Consider the following 24,611-nt stretch of genomic DNA (forward strand, 5'->3'; position numbering starts at 1 on the left):
TCATCTCGATGGGGACCGAGAACAATCGCTTAGAAATATCAGAACCGTTGTTGGTGGAGCCTGACAATCATGGGGGGTCCGTTGAATCTGATGATTTGGAGAAAATCCCAGATTGGAAAGAGCAAATCACGGTCAGAGGGTTGGCTGTGAGTGCTTTGTTAGGAACTTTGTTCTGTATCATTACCCACAAGCTGAATCTAACAGTGGGAATCATCCCGTCCTTGAACGTCGCCGCTGGATTATTGGGTTTCTTCTTCGTCAAATCATGGACAGGGGTTTTGTCCAAAATCGGATTCTCAGTTGCACCATTTACCAAGCAAGAGAACACCGTCATTCAGACATGCGTTGTGGCTTGTTACGGCCTGGCCTTCAGTGGTAATCTTTTCTTTTTCTTCTTTGTCGCTGACCATTTATTTTATCTAAGCTGTCTTCTTGTGATTTTGAGATTGCTCATATAGCGATTCTCCATTTCTTTGTAAATTTTGTACGTTTGTCTTCAATTTCTGAAGCCACGTACCCTTTTGGTATTAGTTTTCTTGGAGTCTTCTACTTTTGACTAGAAATTTGAGATGCATGGGCAGTAAATCAAACCCATTCGTCGCCGTTGAAACTAGAAAGTAGAAAGTGAAATTGGGAGTGAAGTGAGGCAACAACATCAGTGCCTTGACTTTCTACAGCAGACAAGAGAGAAACCGGGGAAAACAAAAGAAGACAATACTAGATACAAAGAAGAGAAGACATCAAAAAGCAAACACTTGAAACCTAACAAACCAACTCCACAAAAGAAACTAAAGCTAGAGAACACATAAACTTTAAAGCCAAAACCAACTGAAGACCAATGAGCAGACGAGGAAAGAAGTCCTTTAAGACTAAAAGTGTGAGGATCAAACCACAAAGCAAACCAACTTCTTCCAAGCTTGCAAATACTAGGGAAAACACTTCTTAAGTGCAAAAAAGTAAGGCTTAGTTGCATTGCACTAACACGAGAATCCACAATAATAGTTTCATTCCTGGACTAAACCATCAAGCTAAACTTTAACTGATGGAGAACAAAGTGGAATTGATTTCATCTGCAACCCACATTTTTCAATCAAAGCAGTGAATGTGGCTGGAATTATGGGTCACATTTCTGCTTGAATATTTTCACCATTTTGAAACAAGATATCAAAACCATCTGCAAAGTAAATCTCTGAATTCTCATAAACAAAATCATCTTGTGCTAGAGAGTCCACAATATCCTCACTGCTTACAATAATAGTTGAATCTCCACGAGAAGCTTTTTAATATTAATCACAATTCTCTGGATAAGTCCGATATCAGTCTTCTAAGCATTCATGTGCAGCATTCAGTATTGACATTTTATGGTAAAAGAAACGCTATGGGAAGACTCAGTGCAGACTCGAGTTAAGCTAATATCTTGATGTCCCAGTTTACTTATTGATTTATTCAAACCTAACTATTTAATCTTCGAAGTATTTATTAGTTCTTAGGAGTTATATTTCAGAACTTTGTCTTCACTTAACTGGCTTTGTGGAATGCTGTCTGGAACTGCATCATTGATCTACAAACTTATTTTTTAAAAAAAAACACTGGCTGTAAATCTGTGACTCGTATCTTTATTAGTTGATTTCTCCTCTTCTTTTTTTCCTGCTTGAACTGTATACTTTTTGTTCCCATGGTAACTTTTCTAGGGGTTTGTTAAAGACTAACTGAATTTCACATTCTATCATTGTCAATTTTAGAATCTTTTTCTTGCTTGGAATTCATTGTGCGTTATGTATTTGTCTATTTTGAGTTGTCAGCATCTACAGGTTGACTTGGTAAAGAAGCAAATGCATTCGTCTTGATTTAGACATTTGATTTGAACCAAGTTTCCCTCTATCTTATCTGTATTATGAGCAGTAATTTTTTACCCTTGTGGGTTCCATATGTTTTTCTGTTTAATCCAATTCATTAATTTTCATCTCATTTCAGGAGGATTCGGTTCTTACATAATTGCCATGGATGAGAGAACATATAAGTTAATTGGCACAGATTATCCTGGTAACCGGGCAGAAGATGTGATAAACCCAGGATTGGCGTGGATGATTGGTTTTTTGTTTGTTGTCAGTTTCCTTGGGCTATTTAGTCTTGTGCCTTTGCGTAAGGTGAATGTTATACGCTTTTGTTGATATTCAACTTAATCTTTATACTGTTGAATTTGTTCAACTTAAACCTTCCTACTCTCTCTCTTCTTTTTTGCATTAAATTTAATATGTTTCTTTCCAATTTCGATGTTTTGTTTTGTTTTTCTGGCCGGTTGAGAAATGGATGAAATCTCATATCTTAACGTATATCCTTACTTACCATTCTATAATCTATATGGTCAAAAGATATTACTTAAGCTTGTTATTGGCTGAACCATTTACCAGATTAATCTATCTTTTCTTACAATCAGTTCATTTGATGCATGATATGCTTCTCTAGGAAAACCCTGCTTTAATGCACTTTGAAGAAACAATGGAGAGATGAAACATATTGCAATGGAGCCCTGTATTACATTTTGCATTAGATTGGCTGCTCAAATAAGTGAAGTAAAATATTTCAATGCTTGGGGCCTGAAAAAAAAATAAAAATAAAAGGAGGGTGGAAGAATAAACTCAAATCCCATGTTGGCCATCTTTTTATGTTGTTAAAATTTTACGAGTTTCTTAACAAATTTTGTGAAATTGGTTGAAGCGTGTGTAAATTGATTCACCCACTCACAGATATCCATTCTTCCTATTCTTTTTCTTTTTTCTTTTTTCTTTTTTTTTTTTTTTTAATTTTATTATCCACTGTTGGATGAGTCCAGGTGATGGTCTTGGATTACAAGCTTACATATCCCAGCGGAACAGCCACGGCCATGCTGATAAATAGTTTCCATACAAACACAGGAGCTGAGCTTGCAGGGTAAACATTGTTGAGTCTGAAGATCAAATGGGAATGGGATCTTTGTTTCGCCCAAAGCCCATTTTAATATTCCAATAATATTTTAATTGCTGTGGATATTAAGTGGATGTTTCCCTTTGCAGCTCATACCTCTTTTTCTTTTACTTTTCTTTACAGAAAGCAGGTACATTGTCTTGGAAAATATCTCGGGATAAGTTTCATTTGGAGCTGTTTCAAGTGGTTCTTCAGTGGTGTTGGAGATTCTTGTGGATTTGATAATTTTCCCACTCTTGGCTTGGAATTATATAAGAATACGTAAGTCTTGGTTTTTTTCCTTGAGCCTTTTTCTTCTTTCCGAAAAGAGGGAAGAGAAAAATAGAGAATTAAATGTGTTAAACTAGACATGCTGTTCACCAACACAAACATTGCATTATTTACTCATGGGACCTTTTTCTTTTTTCTTTTGTTCTTTTTTCCTTCTCTTATTGCTCTAAGAAGGAAGAAGATGCAAGAAATTGAATTTAAGTTTGTCATACTCAGAATCCAAATTATTTCTAGTACAATGGAAGCAAATTGATTAATGTGTCTCAGTCTCAACTTATGACTTTTTTGAAAGTCAATTAAATTATACATCTGGGTAGTGATGGTCGATTGATGAGATCAAATCACACCTGAAAGTGCAGTATTACACCAAGAATTCATGAACAATCCAGTAATAATTTCTAATTGGCTTTTTTGCTAGCTTTGATGAGAAAAAGGTTACTGTGGAATTGGGCTGAACTTTGAAATTTTAAGGTTTTGCATAGAAGTTTTGTTCCCCTCCCCAATCCCCACCATCTCTTGAATCTATAGGTTTTATCAAAAGTTGATGTTTTTGCATTTGGCTCATCTTAATTTTCCACAAATAACTGTAAACAAATATTGCCTCCACAAAATGTTCTATAACTCTACTGAGACCATGTAGATTTGTGTAATTAATTACTTATTTTGTTGCAGGTTTTATTTCGACTTCAGTCCAACTTATGTGGGTTGTGGCCTCATTTGTCCTCACATTGTAAACTGCTCTGTTCTTCTTGGAGCAATTATATCATGGGGGTTTCTTTGGCCATTCGTTACTCGGCATGCTGGGAACTGGTATCCAGCTGACCTTGAGAGCAATGACTTTAAAGGACTTTATGGATACAAGGTACTTGAAGTTTTGAACAGTCTAGATTTTGTGTCACTCTCTTAGACATCGGTTTACAATGATTCTTTTGGATTTATGTGTTATCAAATGAGAATATTTGTGTTGGCCTCCCACTGTCTTGCTACATTCTAGACCATATGTGTATGCCTTCAGTCAATTTTAATTTTAGAGTGTCAAAATGAAAAACTTTTCGCATATTTTCAGAGTGTGTGCTTTGTCGTGGGATATTTAAGGAGAGATAAATAATAGTGTTGGAGGTTTGGAGAGAAGCCCTAGTGGCATTTGGTCCTTGTTGGGTTTCATATTTCTCTGTGGATCCCTTCCTTGAATGGATTTTTTTGTGGGCTTGGTTTTTTGTATGCCCTTAAATTTTTTTATTTTTTTTTCTCAATGAACTTGCTGTCTATGAATTTGTAGTCTGCCTCAGACTGCTTTACTTTCTGTTTCTCTGCAGGTCTTCATAGCTATTTCCCTCATCCTTGGTGACGGTCTTTATAATTTGATAAAAATTATATCCCTCACTGTCAAAGAAATTTGCAACAAAAGCACCACAAAGAGTAACCTGCCCCTCATAAAAGAGGCCACAGGTGGTTATTTTACCTTGGAGTTCGAGTTGATTCTATGTTACTTCCTCCTAGATTTCTTTCACTTGTTTTTACTGCATGAGCCTTCCAATTAAAATGGTTATCATAAATAGTGATGACAATCAATATTGATAGGTTCTAATGGACATTCATTAATATCTTGCGAAAAAGTCCGTGATGTAATTAGGCAATGTGTCCAAACATCATATCTAGATTCCTAGTTAATGAATTTATTTTTCTAGAATAGGTTTATTTAACTGATTTGCTGAGATGCTTATTTCTCAAGTGTTTCATGGCTTATCAACTGATTGATCTTAATGCATAGTCTTATAAATAGTTATATGACTTATATGAAGGCAGAATAAGACTTGCATATTTGAGGAAAAATGGTGTTGTAGGCATTCTGTTTTGGGATTTTATTGTTTCTATTTGACATAATCCTTAGGCTCTCTGGAAAACTTGCATTGACAATAGTTTGTCAGAAAAACTGGATTTAATGGTCTTGAACTGTCCTGATGTCTAAATTGACAGATGGTGAGGGGTATAAATTGATTGCGGAGGAAAGAAGGAAGGATGAGGTATTTCTCAAAGATAGAATACCGACATGGTTTGCAGCATCTGGATATGTTGGCCTAGCAGCCATTTCGACAGCAACAATGCCAATGATCTTCCCACCCTTGAAGTGGTATTTGGTTCTCAGCGCTTACGTTGTTGCACCTGCCCTTGCTTTCTGCAACTCGTACGGCACCGGTCTTACTGACTGGAGTCTATCATCAACTTATGGGAAGCTTGGTCTTTTTCTATTTGCTTCTTTAGTTGGAGACAACGGAGGAGTTATTGCTGGATTAGCAGCTTGCGGTGTTATGATGTCCATTGTTTCAACAGCTGCTGATCTTATGCAAGACTTCAAGACGGGTTACCTTACACTTTCTTCAGCCAAGTCTATGTTTGTAAGTCAGCTAGTAGGGACAGCCATGGGCTGTGTGATTGCTCCCCTTACATTTTGGTTATTTTGGAGTGCTTTTGATATCGGATTGCCAGATAGTCCATACAAAGCCCCTTATGCCGTAATATTTAGAGAAATGGCTATTCTAGGTGTTGAGGGTTTTTCAGAACTCCCCAAGCATTGTCTGGCCATGTGTTGCGGGTTTTTCGTGGCAGCGTTCTTAGTGAACCTGTTGAGAGACGTTGTTCCAAAGAAAATCGCACAATTCATCCCAATTCCGATGGCCATGGCTGTTCCATTCTACATCGGGGCTTACTTTGCTATCGATATGTTTGTTGGGACCGTTATCCTCTTTATATGGGAGCGGATTAATCGGAAGGATGCAGAGGATTATGCTGGCGCAGTTGCTTCTGGTTTGATATGTGGTGATGGCATATGGACAATTCCATCAGCTGTGCTTTCTATTTTCAGGATCAATCCTCCCATATGCATGTCGTTCAACCCTACGAGCTGAGCTACATGATTGGAAGCTAGCTCACGTTGTACACGATGAAACAGGCTAAATTTCTGTTTTACTTTGTATATATGGATCCACTGCCCCCTTAAATTTTAGGAGTCTTTATTTGCTCAACCTTGTTGTACGAAGGAACATTTCACACCTTTCATTTCTAAGGCAAAATACCGAGTAGTTAAGGTTCCATTTGTCTGATATATATCTCTGATATGTGACCATGTTTTGTAGCAGGTCAGTTACAAACATAACAATCAAGTCCAAAGTAGATACAAAAGAATTTGCAAACATAACCAAATTTAGATAAAGGTCTCAAAGTCTTATCATTATAGATAGGAGTCTATCAACAATAAAATCTATTTGCGATAGAAGTTATATTTATAATTCTTTAAAAATGTTGCTATACACTTAATTATTAGACGTAAAGTGTTATCTGTTGCAATTATTATCCTATTATTACATAGATTTAATGGACAAATCAAATTATACTCTGAGTCCGTCGCGTGTATCACCATATTTCGTTTCTTTCTTGGTTAAACTATAAACTAAATCGAATCGATTTTGAATGGTTTTGGGTTTGTTTGTCAATTTTGGCTAGGACTCTTATTTTTCTAAATTTGTAATTCAAGTTGACTTCCATAAGTGGAGATGCAAATTAAAAAGCAAGATATTTTGGATTGATTTTGTAATAAGAATAAAAGCCAAAAAACCAACATAAACATAATAAGATTCTATTTGTGAAAAGGATGGAAAATCTATCCCCTTTGCTGACCTTAGGATATTTCAAATACTCAACAAACTTTAACTACCAAGCAAAGCATAGCACATGGCACATATAGTGACCTCTTCTATTTGCATTCACCATCAATCTTCCAAATTGGAATCTCACTCTCTTTTTTTTTCTTCTTCCTTCCTTTTTCTTCTTTTTGTTGGTTCAATTAGCTTTGAACCACCACCCATTTTGGGTCCTCCATATCTAAAATCATTGTCACCAACTAGCACTCTTATGACATGCCTATTCCTAATCTCTTTCAATAAAGTGATGGCATATGTAGCTCTAGTTAGCACTTGGGATAGCTCTATATAGTATACCTTTTGGTCCTTAAAAGTTTATTTACTTATTTAATTAATTGCCACTTTCGTCCCTATAATTTGAGCTTGGCTTCAATTTTCTTTATCAAGATTAAGAATTTTCATTATACTACTTTTATGTTTTGGTTAGATATAAACAAAATTTTAATGTAACACGTTTTGTATGAACATAATACAAAGCTCAAAATTTATTTATTGTTATTTTGAATTTTTTTGTCATTTCTCTTTTATAACAGAGCAATATAATTGATAATTGTTTCTCGTTCTTTTTTCTTTATTATTAAAAAGAGAAATATATACATGATTAGTATTTTTTTTTTTCTTTCTTGTTCTCTAAAATTTTAATTCAAGAATGTACAAAAAAAACTTATATGAAAAATATTTTATTTCAAATAAATACTCAAAATTGTTACATTATTTCTTTTTTTAGATATTTATTTTATACTTTATAAGTCAATAAAGATATTAATTACTGGTCAAAATATCATTTTTTGCTTTCGAGTCATTTTATTTTTGTCAATGTACTTTCAATACATCTTAAACAAGATAACATACGTATGTTTCCATAATGAGAAAAAAGAGAATAGACTCCTTTTGAAAAGAAATCAACAATAAACTGGTAATTGAGACTAGTGTTAAGATTCAAAATACTAGTTTTAATTGTTGCAACTAGTTTAGATGAGCGAGTTTCCTTTATACTTCTCTCCCTTTATCTTGAGTGGTTTTCTCTACTTGTGTATCATGATATAATTCTTTAGTTTCTATGAATGTTTTCTAAAAAAAAATGATATTTTAATCTATGTTTTGAGGGGAAAACCCCAACAAAAGGAATGAGAAAAACAAGAAATTTGATTGAGTTGTTTTAAAAAATCATTATGTAATTTCGAAAGCATTTTGAAAAATGAAAAACTAAAAACAAGAGAAATATGAATGTTACCAACGAAGTCTGTATCTATATATATAAAAACTATTTGTGTACAATTTACTACCAGAGTATAGGGATTGTGCAAGAAGCAAAAGAGGCCTTTTCCTTTTATTGCTTTGTGAGATTGCAAAACAGAGATTAGAATGATTTTTCTACTCTATTATGATTGAAAGGGTTTTGAAACCTTCTTTTATCTATTGTGATCAAGTAGAAGGGTTATCATCTCTTTCTCTCTTTCTACCTTTTTCTTTTTCTTTTATTTATTTATTTTTATTATTATTATTTTATTTTTATTTTTTTTTGGTTTTTTAAAAACCTAATCTATGGATTCTTTTATATATTTTTTTTTCTTTTCTCACAAGGCATTCCTTTTCCCCCTTCACATGAAAACTTAATTCTCTTTGTCTTTCTTTGTTAGCATTGGATGTTATTGTGGTTAGATTTCAACATTCTTTGTGCTAGATTTTGATGCCTTGTTTGAAGGATGTTAATTGACATGTATATTTATTGGGATTTGAGCAATGCTTTAATCTAGGTTTTTAAAAAAAAAAAAAAAAAAAAAAAAAAAAAAAAAAAAACTTCATGGAATAAAAACAAGAACGCTGATAGGTGAAGGTAAATTTTTACTCCCTCTCATTTATGGGCTTGAAGTATGAAGAATACACAAAAAATGAAAATCAATATTAATTGGGGAAGATACGATGTTGTAGGAGTTTGAAAAAGACCTCTCTAGACCACCTGCTCTAATACCATCTTAAATTACTGATTGACCTAAAAGGTAGGTGAAGGTAAATTTAATTAAATATCTAACACTCCCTTTCACCAAACAAGTGGAAATGAATAATAATTGAGGAGGAAACAACAATCCATGAGTTTGAACACAAGACCTCCTGAACTAACCTGGCTCTAGTACCATCTTAAATCACCGATTAACCCAAAAACTTAAGCTAGTGGTAAAGGTAAATTTAATACCTAACATTTTGATCAATAATACATGTATTTAACAAGTTATCTCAAATTGATTAGCTTGACTTTCACGAAAGAATTAATTTAGAAAGAATTTGAATGACATGTAAGTTTTAGAGTCGTCAAAGTTAATTTAGACAAGATTTGAATGAAAGGAAAGTTTTAGAGTTGTAGCTAAAACTCATTTGACTACCTATATGAGAAAGAAATATTAAGGGAAAAAAAAAAAACCCAAAAGGACTTGATGTTTCTTTAAAGTTGAATAAAGTGAGAAACATAGAGAAAAACCCTTGATTTCCATGGGAGGGAGGAAATTGCAAAAAAGAGAGCCATAAGAAAACAAGGAAACAAAACTTAAAGAAGTTCAATGGGCCAAAGAAAGAAAAAGGAAGAATATCTCATATTTCAATGTTAGATGTGACACACATGCATAATAATAACAAAGGGGATAATATTATTGAGGTCTATATTTATGATAAAAGGACTTGTGGTTGGGTTATAGATTCTAGCTTTAGTAGAACCTCAACAATTGGTGGATTTGTCTCTTCTCTTCTTTATTGTGGAGTTGAACTTACTACCATCACTTTTGCTCCCTAAATTTTGATTCTTCCTTTGGCTAATCCCTAAAAAAATGCCCAAAGAAAATGGCATCTCAACAAAAGAAAAAAAAAAAAGAGATGTTGGGTTTTAACTCCTTTCTTTTTCATCATGATCAAAAGAATATATAGTATAGGGTTAAGCTTTTTATATTGTCTATTTGAGTTTAGAGTTCATAGTTTGATGTATCTTTTAACTGATTTTAATTTAAAGAACTAAAAATCACTTGTGAATTATTAGTAATTGTTATAATATATTCTAACAGAATTAAATTTGTTTCTTTGGTTATACTTGAATTATCTATTGTATTATAATTATAAGTTTTGATTCAATATTATTTTCATTGATAGATAATGCATACAATATCTAATTAGATAAGACAAAACATAATTTCTTCCCAGGGGTTAGCTCCAACTTCACCAAATCTTTTATTGAGTCCACTGATGTCTATTTCATGTTTATGTATTTGATTTTTGAAAATTAAATTTAAAGATATCTAATTTTTGTCTAATGAATTTTTTTTTTTTTTTTAATTTTGTTATCTACTTCTTAAGTATGATTTCAAAATTCAAGCCACGCTTTAAAAATTAAAATGTGACAAAGTTCCTTATTTTGAGTTAATGTCTATTTGATTAGTAAAGTTTTCAAAAGATACAAAATAGTTTCTAAGGTTAGCAAAACAATTCTAAATGGTTTCTGAACTTAACTTTAAACTAACAAAATATTGAATGGACTGGTAACTATTGATGTGAACAAGATGACGAAAAGAGTTAAGTAATGATAAATAAATATATCATTTAATGACGTGTTAAATCATGAAGAGGAGTAGTAGTTACTACCATAGCCGTACAAGTTTTCTCATTGTCATCTCGTCCACACCAACATTTCGAGATGAAAACACTGTTAATATTTTGTCGTCAATTTTTTTATATTAAAAAATAAGCACAATTTTAAATAACCAAAATTGTTACCAAACCAAGCCATAAGTTCCATGATTTAATATTTACATTCAAAAGTTTGTAGGTGCAATTATAGCAATTTCGATAGTTCATTAATGGATAGTTTAAATATTGCTTTGATTTGTAAATTATTTATAATTAAATGTTCTATTCCATTCTCTTACAACTTAGATATTAATTTATGCCTTTGTTATCATTCAACTTTGATAGTTCAATTAATGAGAAACCATTTTTATTTTAAATTACATGAATATAAACATAGTTCAATTGATTAAGATATATGTCCCCAATCAAGAATACGAGAACCTCCTCCTTTACCTATTGTAATTGAACTCAACAAAATATTAACTAATTATGTTATAAAATATAGAATTAGAAATATATATATATATAAAAATATAAATTAGAATATAAAGTTAAAATTAGATTAAAGGTATAAATAATCAAAGTGCAAGACTTTGGGTTTATAAGGGCCAATTGATATTGACCATCCGATGCAAAAGAAATGTTCCAAAAAGATGACAGGTTTTCAAACAGACAGAGAGATAGAGAGAATCATGGTCGGTGAATTATGGTAAGACAGATTTCAAACATGTAATTAATTACTCTCTAAATTCACATCATAGGATCAATTTACATTTCTTTTTTACTTTCTACTACGTACAGTTATAAATTGAGTCTTTCCAATTTTTGGATATAAATTTTGTACTTTTTTATGTGTGTTTGTGTTCATGTCGTTCGAAAAAAATGTTCTTTTCATTATAATTAAGGATGCGTTTTAGATTGTTTTTCAGGTATTTAATTAAAAAAGCATTTACCATAAGTTCGATGGCTCGAATACCCCTCAATTTCAATGTGTTTTTATATTGGTATAAAACAAAGTCATTTTAATTATCAAAATGGCATAATAGAAAGATGTTCTAACTCCTCTTAATAGGTCCAGGTTTGAATTTGCATGCCGTTCTTTTTAATTTTTTTCCTATTATTATATTGATCATGACAAGACATATAAATTTTCATTAAATAAAAAAGAATTATATGAATTACCATCTAATGATGCAATAAATTAAAATAAACCAAGAATCAATAAGACTCTATCTATAAGACTTTTGCCATTGATCATTGAATACTATCATCAATGACTGTCAAATTCTGTTGTTGCCCTCCGACAACCATTACCACTAACCAACAGCAAAAACTACTCCACTCATCGTCAACGATCACCGTTCTGATCACTGATAGTGGTTAGCCAATAAGCATTTTAGAGACAAATGTGAAATTATTTTATTGTATTTAATAATTGTTCCTTATACTTATTTGACAACTCTCTAGATGCATTTTGAGTGTAGGATGAATCAAATAAATTTGTGCATGAAAATATTAAAAAGAAAAAAAAAAAAAAAAGTAACCAAACATATAAATGTTTTAATTCTAAATTTTTTTAAAAAAAAATGCATTTTTGAAAAGAATTTTTTCACACTGCAATTCAAATAGACCTTAATTCACTTCTAAGATAACTTATAAATATAAGTACTTTCAAAAGAAAATCAATTAAATGTTTTCTTTAAATGAACTTTCAACTCTATTTCTATTTAATTTTTTAACTTTATGAAAAATATAAAATTAAATTTTATATCATTATATCAATTAATTTTAAAAAAAAATAAATAAATATTGCAAAGATTTATGGGATAAAAATTGAAAATTGAGAAATTTATTAGACATTTTCAAAAGAGACAAACGTATAATAAATACAAAATTAAAACTTCAAGACCTACTAAACATTATTTTAAAATCATTGACCAACTAGATACAAATAAATTCAATAACTAGACTTTTAAATCATATCTTTATTTCTTTTTTTAGAATATTTCTATATTATTGAAATTTTTAAAACTATTTTTTTAGTACAACAAAAATGGCGAGAGATAGAATGTTAACATGTTATGCATTAATCTTTATAGTTGTTTTTGAAGGTGCTAACTCAACCAAATTAAATTTAAGGAGCCTACTATTTCAGATAAGTAAAGCCAGGTATAAAAACATAATTCAATTTTTTGGTAAGAAATTTAAAAAAAAAATGATAAGATTAAATTTATAGTTTGCCTTTTCCAAATATCATAGGTGTAAATTTTTAAAAAAATAGGATAAAGAAAATAAAAGATGATCCAACTTGACAGCTAAAAATATCTAAAATCATATCTGTTTTGTAATCACTGCAAGAAATTTGACTTATCATGATATATTTCTACAAATTTGAGAGGGGGAAGGAAAAAGTGTCATAAATATGAAAATTTGTGTTTTTTGGTGGGAAAAATCGGAAGTTTTAGGATTTTTTATAATTCGTGACAGTTTTAAAATGTCATCAATTAATGACATTTATTAATTGTCATTAAATATAACTAATAATTATTTTTTTAATAAAAATATATTAAAACCCTATTTAACATTATTTCCAAGAATTCAAAGTAGACTTTTCCCCTATACCCTCGTAGGCCAATTGAACTACGAAGCCAAACAGTCAGCCCCGACATTTCTTTGTTTCCCTATTTCCATATCCATATCAGATGTTTCCCCTACCATAGTCGCACATCCTCAACGTTTCTTCGTTTTCCTATTTCTATATCGGGTGCTTTTTAGTGAGTTAAATCAGTCAGCCCCGCAAACGCTTTCCAGCGTTTCTTCGTTTCACTCGTCGTTCTTCGTCGATATTCACTGGTCATCCTCCATCGATACTTACTGTCGTTCACCACCAGATTTATGATGGTCATAGTCAAATAATCGGCATCCATACTAGAGTTGCCACTTTTGGAGCCAAACTGTTGTGGTGAAGTAATTATTTTCATTTTATTTTAAACCTTTGTTTTAGATTTTAGTTCTTGCCATTTGACTTAATTAGAGTTGTGTTGAAGTTTGATATTTTTGGTTTATACACATGTATGTCTGTTGTTCAATAGTGTATGATTTATGCATATTTATGTAGTTTTGAAATATATGTTTTTCATGGTTCATTCTTCCACCATGGTTTATATATTTAGGTTGCTTTAGTTTCCATTTTAATAGGTAAGTGTACGTTGATTGTTACTTATTTTAAGTCTAATTTGTGAAAGCTGAAGAATATACTTCCTTCTCATACCATATTAACAAATAACATTTCGTGCAGTTTTTCCCTTGTTTGCGGGCTAATTACGAAGAACTAAGGCCCCATTTAAAGTTATAAGGTACGGTTTTGGCATGAAGAATATTTGACCACAAAGAATGTTAACAACGGATTAGAGAATAATGTGACTAAAAATTATGAAGAAGATGGTGATTTATTTAATGTACTTGACATGGTGCAATCTGCTCATGAACAATTTTTTGATGTACCCAATAGATTTGACACTATGTTTGATGATGTTAAAAAGCCTTTATACCCTGGATGTAAAAAATTCACAAGGTTATTGACCCTTGTAAGATTGTACAACTTAAAGGTTAGGTTTGGATGGAGTAATTCTAGCTTTTAAGAATTGTTGTCCATAATTAATGATCTCCTACCTAAAAACAATGAAATGCCAACTTCTATGTACGAAGCAAAAAAAACGTTATGTGCCTTAGGATTGAGTTGCCAAAAAGTAGATGCATGTCCAAATGATTGTTGTTTGTATATGAAAAGATATGCAAACGTCATTAGACGTCCTAAGTGTAATTTATCAAGATGGAAGATGCTTAAGAACTTAGTTGAAGAGATAAAAGGAGTGTCTACTAAACAATTATGATACTTTCCAATAGTTCCAGGGTTTATAAGGATGTTTAAGAGCTCTGAGCATGCAAAGAATTTATGTTGGCATGCAACCGATAGGAAAGTAGACGGCATTATGCGACACTCAGCTGATTCTCCATCTTGGAGATTGATAGATCACTTATGACTAACTTTTGCTTCAGAATCAAGAAATCTTCATTTAAGTTTTGTCCATCGATGGAGTGAATCCGTATAGAGATTTATCGACTAACTACAGTTGTTGGCCAGTTATTGTTGAGTTGTATGTCCTAAAACTTGTAGTTTATAAATGGTAAACATATATGAAGTTTATTCAGATAAGTGTTGTTGATTGTTTTATAACTCTAAATCCAATCAACTACGAACTCTTGGCTATTGTCATGAATACTTGAATTTTATGTGGAGACATAAACTAGATCAAGTTCGAGTATAATAGCTTAAACAGTTTATAGTACTTGGATTAGATTGGGTACCTATTTTTGGAGATACTATCGGATACAACCCGCTTTATGATTGTTACACATGTTGTAAAGTGTCATAAATGATATAGCTAGTTCGTTCATGTAAAGACATGTGAGCGGGGTGTTGATGTTCTACACGGTGAGATTGTATAAGACAAATTATGAAATAATCACTAATATGTATTAACACTATTTACTGTTGACACCGATTAATTTCACTTCTTGATGACTTAGATAACTTGATCTAAATCCTGAGCTGTCTATGAACTCCTATTTATTCGCAATTGTCCCTTGATCTGCATAGGTGAGGGTAAGCTCAACATCGCTACTCAATATGGCTCTCATTTCAGGGATAAGACTGGGTAGATGGTTGGGGACATAGAATTTTCAAGATGGAATTCACTCCTATCCGTTTTAGGGATAGTAGAAAGGTTGTTCAATTAAAGGCTAATCTCGGATCTTGAACAAGAGGTCCGAATTCTCGTTGGCCTAAGAGAGGATGGATTTAGTGATTATGATCCTAAATCAATTGTTCATTAGAGGGACAGTGGTATTTAAGGAGAAAAGATATAACTCAGGGGTATTTCGGTATTTGACCTAGCTAAGATTACGAACAACCTGTGAAGAATCAACTTATTGATGATGGTTATATCAAATGGACACATAATATATCTACAGTGAGGGGAGTGCATCTACAGACTATAGTGGATAGTCCTGTTAGTTAACGAATGTTGATTAACTAGGTTAAAGAGTTTGACCAATTAGTCTTGGATCATTGGAGCCCAAGATCTATAGGTCCATCGGGTCTCCTTGCTAGCTCACTATGGACAAAATTGAAGAACTAGGTGAAGTAAGAATTTGAAATGTTCAAATTCGAGCTTGGAAAAAATTGTATTTTATATGAGATATAATTTACAATTAAATAATTAATTTATTAATTATCTATTTTTAGAGTTTTCCTGAATATTAGCATGAAAGTGTTTTTTAAAACTTTATTGATGTGATTGGTCAAAGTTAGGTGTCAAAAAAAATTTAATATGTGATATTAAATTTGTTTTTAAATATTTTCTAAATTATGAAAAAAAATTCCACAAAAATTTGATTTATTTATTTTTAAATTAGTTAGTGGAAAAATCCAATTGTTGGATTTTTCCATTGACTAGTGGACTTTGAAGTGACACTTCCAAAGCTTGATACCTAAAGATTACATGCTAGTGGAGTTTGAGGTGGAAGGCATGCAAGATAGGATTTTGCATGTAATTTGTCTTTAAATAGTTTGGTTTTTGAAATGTGTAAAGGCTAATGCTTCTTTGACTTTTGACTTTACTCTTCCACCAAAATCTCTTTACTCTCCACTTTACTAGAGTGAAATTCTCTTTAGTTCACTAACAAAACGGTCCCACAACTGTGTTCTTCAATTGGAGAATAGGGAGGATTTACCGTTGGTGGTGTCGATCGAGCTCGGAGAGGAAGATTGTGGGGGATTCTTCAAAGTTTGTATTTTCTACCCCTTTATGCATGTTTACTTTTAGTATTAATGTAATTAGAATGTTATCGATCCTAGAATCCGCTATTGCATGTTTTCTTTATGTTCCATTAGTGATTACTACAATATACAATCTTCCACCATAGTTGTGTATGAGATGAAAGTATTTGATGTTGACAATATTGATATCAAGTCCAAAACAGCTAGGATATAATATAAATATCTATCTAGCACCTTTGATTGATGACTTGAAACTTTTGTAGGAAGAAGGGGTCCAGTGTTTTGATGCATATAAAAAAGAATATTTCAATTTGCAGGTTGTCTTACTATGGACTATCATTGATTTTCCTACATATGGTAATCTATGTGGTTGTAGTGTCAAAGGGTGTAACGGTTATCCAATATGTGGAGAGGAGACTTCTTCAATAGGACTACAACATTGAAAAAAATGCATACATGAGACATAAAAAATATTTGCCAAGAAATCATCCATACAAGAGACAAAAAGAGCTTTTAATGGTAAGCAAGAGCATTGAACTCCTCACATCGTTTGACAGGAGAGGCCATAATTAATTATTAAGTTTTTGTTGCTAAAACAACTCTTTTAGTTAATTTATATGGAAAATATATCCTTTAAAAAATATGGAAAATCTACCACTGGTTAATTATATATGTTGTTCTTAAGAGGAGTTAATTATATATTTTGAAAGAAGTGGTGGGTGAAGAAAGTAATATTAGAGATCAAATATTAATCTAATTGAAGAAATTATTGTTTCAATTTGGATTTACCTGTAAAGACAATTTTATTAGACTGATCTTTGGATTAATTTTTGCTAAAATTTTATTAAGGACAAAATTTGGTTGGATATAAGATTAGCTTATTTTCATTTTTTAAGTGATTTAATTAATATAGATATAAATTTCGATGTCGTAATTCATTTTTCGTATTATATGCTAAACTCTTTGATAAAATATTAGCAAAAATATAGGGTGCTTCGGAAACTATATGAAAAAATGGGATGAATTTTTTTTGTCATTATTTGCTTTTCGTATTCGTCTTTACAGAAGGTGCAACACATAAAAAATAATTTTTGAATTAGAATAATTGGTTAGAGGTCCGTAGAGAACTTCATAACTATATACGAAATTGAATACTTGGATAGAGTTGAATCACACAAGGAGGAAGATGAACTTGTTCAACAAGAAGATGATCATGTTCAATATCTGGATGGTTCAGTTAAATATGGAGTGCATAATCAAACTCCAATATTCACTGAATAATGCACACCTACATTCATTATGCAACTTTTTATGACAATTGGTTCATATATCTGATAATCTCGTCATTTGACAATCCAAGAATAATTATTATGGACATCGATCTCACATACTCAATATGGGTTTTAAGATCAATTTGTGATCTATCGAATCCATAATTTAGAAATCTTTAGTTAAAATAGAATTTAGGTCTACATCTTTTCATTTTAATTTTTCAACGCCATTGTTTGTTCGTACCAATAAAGAAGCAAATAGAATTCTAAGTATCCTAATTTTTTCTAACTTTTTTATAAAATGTCATTTTTTAGTATTTAGTAAAAACATGATAACACGTTGACGTTGAAAAAATGAACTAAAGAAAATGAGAGAAGAATTAAAAAAAAATGATGTCATGTTAACTTAAAAAAAAAACAAGTTAAAAAATGAGAGAAGAATTAAAAAAAAAAAATAGACGTTATGTGGATTGCGTCTTTTCAAAAGACGTAATTAAACTCACGCATCACACACTTAGTTGATTATGTTGGTTGACCAAAAAGTTAATTATCTTTATGTGTATTTCGTCTTTTCAGAAGACGTAATCTAATAAAAAAATCACTTTATTTTTTAAATAGTTTTGGAAGTACCTACTTGTTGCTAATATTTTGCCAAAGAACCTTATTTGAGCATTTAATTCTTTTTTTTTTTTAATTTTGTCAAAATAAATATATCTTAATGGTAATTCATTCATTTTTAGGTTGGAGGAGAGAGCCTTCAATGGAATAGTAAAGAGACTCCATTTGAATTTTGATATTCTAACACTATTTTGAAAGGCCTCACACTTTCTTTTCTTTTCTTTTTTTTCTTTTTTTTTTTTTAAATGGTACATCTTCCGGTATGTACTACAAAATAGTACAATTTTTCAAAAGTATAAATTGGTGTGACAACAATCGACCATTGTGAATCGCTATCAAAGGATGTGGAGAACTTCCTTGCTCTTGCTTACCATCAAAAGCTTTTTTTATCTCTTGTATGGATGATTTCTTGGCAAATATTTTCTATGTCCCATATATGCATTTTTTTCTCCATGTTTGTAGTCTTATTGAAGAAGTCTCCTCCACACATATTGGACAAGCATTATACCCTTTGACATTACAACTAGTCCTATTATGTGTGAACACCTCTCGGGCTATGAGAATGTGTGTAGCACCACATCGTTCAAGCTCCAGGATCAGTCCTTAAAGGAGTAATCTATCTACTTACCCTTGCTTCGGGGAAGGAGTGAATTCCATCTTGTGTAGTTGAGTTCCCAGCTCCCAAATCAGACGAATCTCCAAAGTGGTAGGTTTGAGTCGGCGACCTGGCCACTCGCATCCATGCAAATCAAAGGACCATCCTCAATAGCAGGAGTTCCCAACTCACTCAGGATTGAGGTCATGTTACCTATGTTCCTCCTGGTGAAGTGAAGTCTCTATCATGAACGACGTTATATAACGAGACGTTAACACTTCGTGGTTAGATCTTATATGAACTCTTTGTATCTGATGCCCCTGCCCGCATGTCCCCACACGAATTATTAGGATCAGACCATCTGTAGCAAGTCACAACACTTGTAATTATTCTACAAAGCAGGCCGCATCCGTAGCGTTACCAAGATAAGGTTTCCCTCCTATATCCATATACTACAGACCATTTTGGTTATCATATAAGACATGATCCACTTGTATGTCACCATATACATGCTTAAGTTACATAATGACAACCAAGAATTTTAGTTTATTGGCTTGTGGTAAAGCAAATAAAACATCCAATGTGCAAAGTCAAGTAGTAAAGAAAATATCATATATTATACATCACAAGTGTTCGTACAAAATGTTTACAAACTACAGGACACGAGACTTTAGGGCATCATCCCCAACACCATCCATATTGCAATGGAAGCATTTGTCCTTGTCGGCCACCTTGGCCTTACCCTTGCCTTTTCCAGCAGCGGGGGCATTCCCCTTCCCTTCTTTCTTTTTTTGGATCTTCTTAGAACTAGAGGATGAAGGAACGAACTTGGTTCCCAAGAATGAACCCTTGTGGAACTTCTTGCAACATTTACCTCTCTTTCTACCAGCTCCTTACCTTTCATAAGGGACTGATAAGTCTATAACTCATTAAGAAGAGTAGTTATGGTGTATTGTATTTTGTTCATAATCGCATTGCTGCAAAATTGAAAAAAAAACTCTTCGGAAAAGATTCTAAAATAAAGGACATAAGACTCTGCTCGTTGATGACTGCTCCGTTCATTTCGACGACATTGAATTAGACCATCAGGTTAAGAACATGTTCTCTCACCAACTGACCTTTCTTCATATGTGCATTGTAAATGTACTTGACGCGCAAACATCATGGTCTCATGCTTCTTGGTAAGAACGTCAGACAGACTTGTCAAGATATAGATGTTGGGATTGATGTCCTAAATCTAGTGTATCTCATGGTATGTAGTTTTGTTAACACAAATTATTTATCTAATAAAATCAGAGGTATTTTATTCGACAATGATACTAGAATCGTCGGATAATAGATGTGACGGATAGGCAGTGGCAGCGATGGGGCAATCGCTTGAAGACTGGAGAGAGAGAGAGCGACACGGGCGACTTCGTGGGGGGTCGCGTAGGTGTTACCGAGGGAGAGAAAGAGTTTTTAATATATTTCTTTTTTTTTCCTTTTTCTTTAACTTTCAACCCAAATACAATAGTGTATATATATATATATATATATATATATATATATATATATATATATATATATATATATCACTTTCCTTTTCTCCCTCCAAAACAAAATTCCAAATAATAGAATATACACAATTAGATATCCCCTTTTTTTTCTCTTCTTTTCAAACTTGAATGCCAAATTAAATTAGGCTTCCAAATTGAAATTCAATTCCTTACAAAATTTCAAATCTCCAAATAAATTAATCTATTTTTTTTTTAAATTGAATTAAAATGTGAATTCTTTACAAATATCATTTAAATTAATTACCTTGCCTCTCAAATTAAATTTTTAACCTCTACTTAACAAAATAACACCCAACACTACTACAAAAACAATATTTCTTGACTTTTTTTAAATGTCAAGAATTACTTTTCTTAACGTTTTAAAAAACTTCAAGGAAGTCAGTGTCAAGAATGCCGATTTTCTTGACGTTTTAAAAACGTTAAGAAAAGTGACACTTAATATTTAAAAAACATCAAAAAATACTGACACTTGACATGTTTGAAATGTAAAGAATAGAAGCGTTCTTGACAAGGAAAAATGTCAAGAAATTTTTTTAACTTGACAATGAAAAAACGTCAAGATATATCCTACTTGACATGTTAGAAATGTCAAGAATATGGGAGTTCTTGACCTGTTAAACATGTCAAGAATATCTATAATCTTGACGAGGAAAAAACGTTAAGAAATTTGCTTGTGATTTTTTTAGAAAAATCTGTACTGTTGACGTTTTTACCTATAATTGCTCCTATATTTTGATCCAACAACCACATTTGGTATATATATGACATACATTCACCAATAAAAAAAACAATACACGCATTTTCAATATTATATATTAACCAAATTTTCACCAATATCTCTTTATAAAAACTTCACTTCTTTAACATTGTCAATATTACAACCTCATAAAGTGTTTCTAAGTTCAAAGAATATGGAAAACCCCATATGAACAATTCCAACATTATAGTTAACCCCATACGAATAATTTCAAAAGTATAACAACTATCAACCCTCATATGAACACATTTCCTATTGTACAATCAACAACCTCATCCCTTTTAAGAATAATTAAAAAAAATTACACTGATCAATCCCATATGAAGTAATCCTAGCCGAATCTCGCTCACTATGCTCCTACCTCCATGAGAATAACGTAGCTCACCTTGAACTCGTCGCTTTGAGCACCTACATCAATGAAATAATATACCAAAACTACAACATATAGATTTAAACAACTTAAAATTACTAAACTTAAGCACCACAACCTCAAAGTCCTGTAAAACTTTACAACTCCATGAAGGATTTTGTAAATTAATTAGAAGAATATGGATAGACACATATGGGCACTTCCAAAACAATATAAGGAACATAATTCTTACAGTCAACCAAATATGAATCATTTTAAAAAATACATTTCCAAAACTTCTATCAAAATTATCCATCTACCAACATAACAACTATCACATGTACCAATCCAAAACTACCTTTGACATTGTATTATGGTACCTAACTATGAAACTTGTCAAATGTATATAACTCAGGACAAGAGAGTTGCATAATAATTTTAGATTATACCTCTTGAAGGAAAAGCAACTAGACATAATAAAATAAAGCCCAACAACTCAAACATCCACAAATTACTTTTTACGAAGCTAAAACTTTTCCCATAGCAGCACCTTGACGTCAATAAGAACCACTTTGTATAAAATATCCTACAAATGATACAAACACAAAGGTTCAAATAAATATCCCCAACTTTGGTCAACGCATCAAGATCAATGTAAAATATCCTACAAATCTTGTAGACATCGAACTTCAAATAAATATATCCAACATAAATGTAACTATGTAACAAGTTACCACAAAAAGAATGACTTTTGGCATAGGAAGAAGTTTATTTCTATAAAAGATTCAAAAAAAAATTACACTTGCAAGTGGCTGCCACTCAACCACAATACAAAAGGGAAAGTGCAAATGACTTCAAATAAAGCAAGAAAGATCAAAATAATAATTTAAAAATATGCAAGCAAAAATCTCAATTTTACCTTCTTTTTTATTCCTTTTTCCCTTGCTCCCTCTAATTTTAGAGAGGTCCTCAGCCAAAGTTGCATTTAAACCAAGGAGGTAATCAACTTTTGAAATGGTAATCAAGCCATATTTAAATGTGTGACTTTCTAGACAAAATATATGATTAGAGGTATTGAAAAATGGAAGAAATGCAACATACCAATAGCACATAGTGTCTTCAAATCAAATTTCTCAGCTAAATCAACATGTCCTGCAACATGCACCATAATACAATGTCAATAACTTTGAAAGTTATGGTATCACATGTAGATTCAAGAATATACATAATAGATTAAGCCCTAACTTTGAAAGTTCAAGCCTCAAACCAAGAAAATCAAACCTTAACTTTGAATGTTCTTGCTTCAAACCAAGAAAATCAAGAATTAAACCTAATCTAAACTAAATCTACTTACCTCAATAAAGAATCTCTTAAAGATTGATGGAATAACAAAGATGCATCAAAGGGAAGTGAAAAACCAAGAAGAATTGCATAAATTTTGCGAGGAGAAGAAAGAAAAACAAGTAGTTCGGCTGGAAAGTTTCTTTTAAATCTATCTTATAGCATTGTAACGCTGTTTGCGAGGCGCGCTATTTTTCCTTCAAAACCCGTAGCGTTGCAACGTTATTTGCGTGAGGCGCGCGCATTTTTCATTTTTCTATCAAAATCCGTAGTGTTACAACACAACTTTTCAGCATTGCGACGCTGCCCTGTATAATCTAATATTCTTGACGTTTTAAAAATGTCAAGAAACCATTAATTGAACTTGACATTTTTAAAATGTCGAGTGCAATATTTTTCGAAAACCTCCGCTTTTTTAAAAACAATTCTTGACGTTTTTTCTTTAAAATCACCTATTTCTTGACATATTTTTTCCATAAAAATGTCAAGTATTTAAAATTGCAAACATCAAGAAAGATTGTTTTTCTTGTAGTGCAAATATTTTAAGATAATTTAATGAAAATTACCTAAAAAATACGAAATGTTATAGAATCAAAACACGATATTACTATCAATCTATCTTAATATTTAACCGAAAGAAGATAAATAAAAAAAAAAAATGGTAGAATTTTTCTCTTCTTTCATCAGTATACAACCAAATTGAAGCAAAATTAAAAGTAGACGTTGATAATTACAATTAGGAACAAAACAAGGTTTTCCTAGGTAATTTTGAAATGAGATTGGAGCTTGAGGAGGCTTAGAAATTTGTGTAATAAATAAAGAGCTAGCTTTAACATAAACATTATTGGCAATCTTATCTCTTATACATGAAAACCAACCAAATTCTATGATAAAAAAGGTAAATCCATGATCAAGCAAAGAAAATTAATATTTTGTTCTTTTTTCTTTTTTCTTTTTTCCTCTTTGGTGTGACATTGAATCTTTTGAATTTTAAGTGAGAATATAAATATAAATATATATAGATGGTGTGTTTTGATATTTTCAATAGCTAACTTTGAAAAGGGACCTACTTGGTCTCCATGATGGGATGCACATGTGACTAGCAACTCAATCACAAACGTACACATACCTTCTTTTCCCCTCCATTATTAATTTTTTTTCATCACAAAAACAAAAACCAAATCATATCTTGTTCATCTTCTTCGAACACATACCTCTAGATATTTTGTCTACCTCATTAAACTACTTTAAAATGAAAGAGAGATATTTGGATATTTTATTTCTCTATATATATAGTAGTATATAATAATTATTATTGGTCTTAGATATGGGAAACAGATATTGGATAACAACTAACATATTTCAATATTTATATGACCACAGAAATCTTGTGTGATTAGAAAGATATTAATAGGGTGATGGTAGAGTTATTGTTTTTAATTGTTTTTTTATTTTCATTTTTAGGAAATTATTTCAAATGGTAAAATTGTTTAAAATATTTATAAAATATAGCAAAATTTTAAAATTATCAATGATAGATGCCGAGTAGACTTCTATCAATGTCTATCATTGATAGGTCTAAAATTTTACTATATTTTATAAATATTTTGATTTATTTTTCTATATTTAAAAACCACCCCTTCTTTTTTGTTATTTAGTCCTTGAATATTTTTGGTGATATATAGTAACAATTTTTTTTAAAAAAAAAAAATTGTGTGGATGTTGTTACTTAATTGAATGT

General features: G+C 31.5%; 1 protein-coding gene across 1 annotated transcript; it reads left to right on the forward strand.

Moving 5' to 3' along the window:
* Window positions 1-8: 8 nt before the first annotated feature.
* YSL6 (YELLOW STRIPE like 6) lies at window positions 9-6,326 on the forward strand. The gene is made up of 7 exons (XM_039038364.2): window positions 9-375; window positions 1,975-2,147; window positions 2,834-2,931; window positions 3,088-3,225; window positions 3,907-4,096; window positions 4,551-4,683; window positions 5,212-6,326. The coding sequence occupies exons 1-7, from the start codon at window positions 9-11 to the stop codon at window positions 6,138-6,140; spliced, it is 2,028 nt and encodes a 675-aa protein (XP_038894292.1). The 3' UTR covers window positions 6,141-6,326.
* The last annotated feature ends 18,285 nt before the right edge of the window (window positions 6,327-24,611 follow it).

Source organism: Benincasa hispida, chromosome 1 (assembly GCF_027475165.1).
Source record: "Benincasa hispida cultivar pf3 chromosome 1, pf3_genome.v1.1, whole genome shotgun sequence".
Classification (NCBI taxonomy): Eukaryota; Viridiplantae; Streptophyta; class Magnoliopsida; order Cucurbitales; family Cucurbitaceae; genus Benincasa; species Benincasa hispida.

Bases quoted from the DNA above. Each gene is read 5' to 3' on its own strand.
- YSL6 (XM_039038364.2), top strand. From the start codon at position 9: ATGGGGACCGAGAACAATCGCTTAGAAATATCAGAACCGTTGTTGGTG. The intron at 2,148-2,833 runs GTGAATGTTATA...GGATGAGTCCAG, and splicing joins GTCTTGTGCCTTTGCGTAAG to GTGATGGTCTTGGATTACAA. The intron at 4,684-5,211 runs GTGGTTATTTTA...CTAAATTGACAG, and splicing joins CCTCATAAAAGAGGCCACAG to ATGGTGAGGGGTATAAATTG.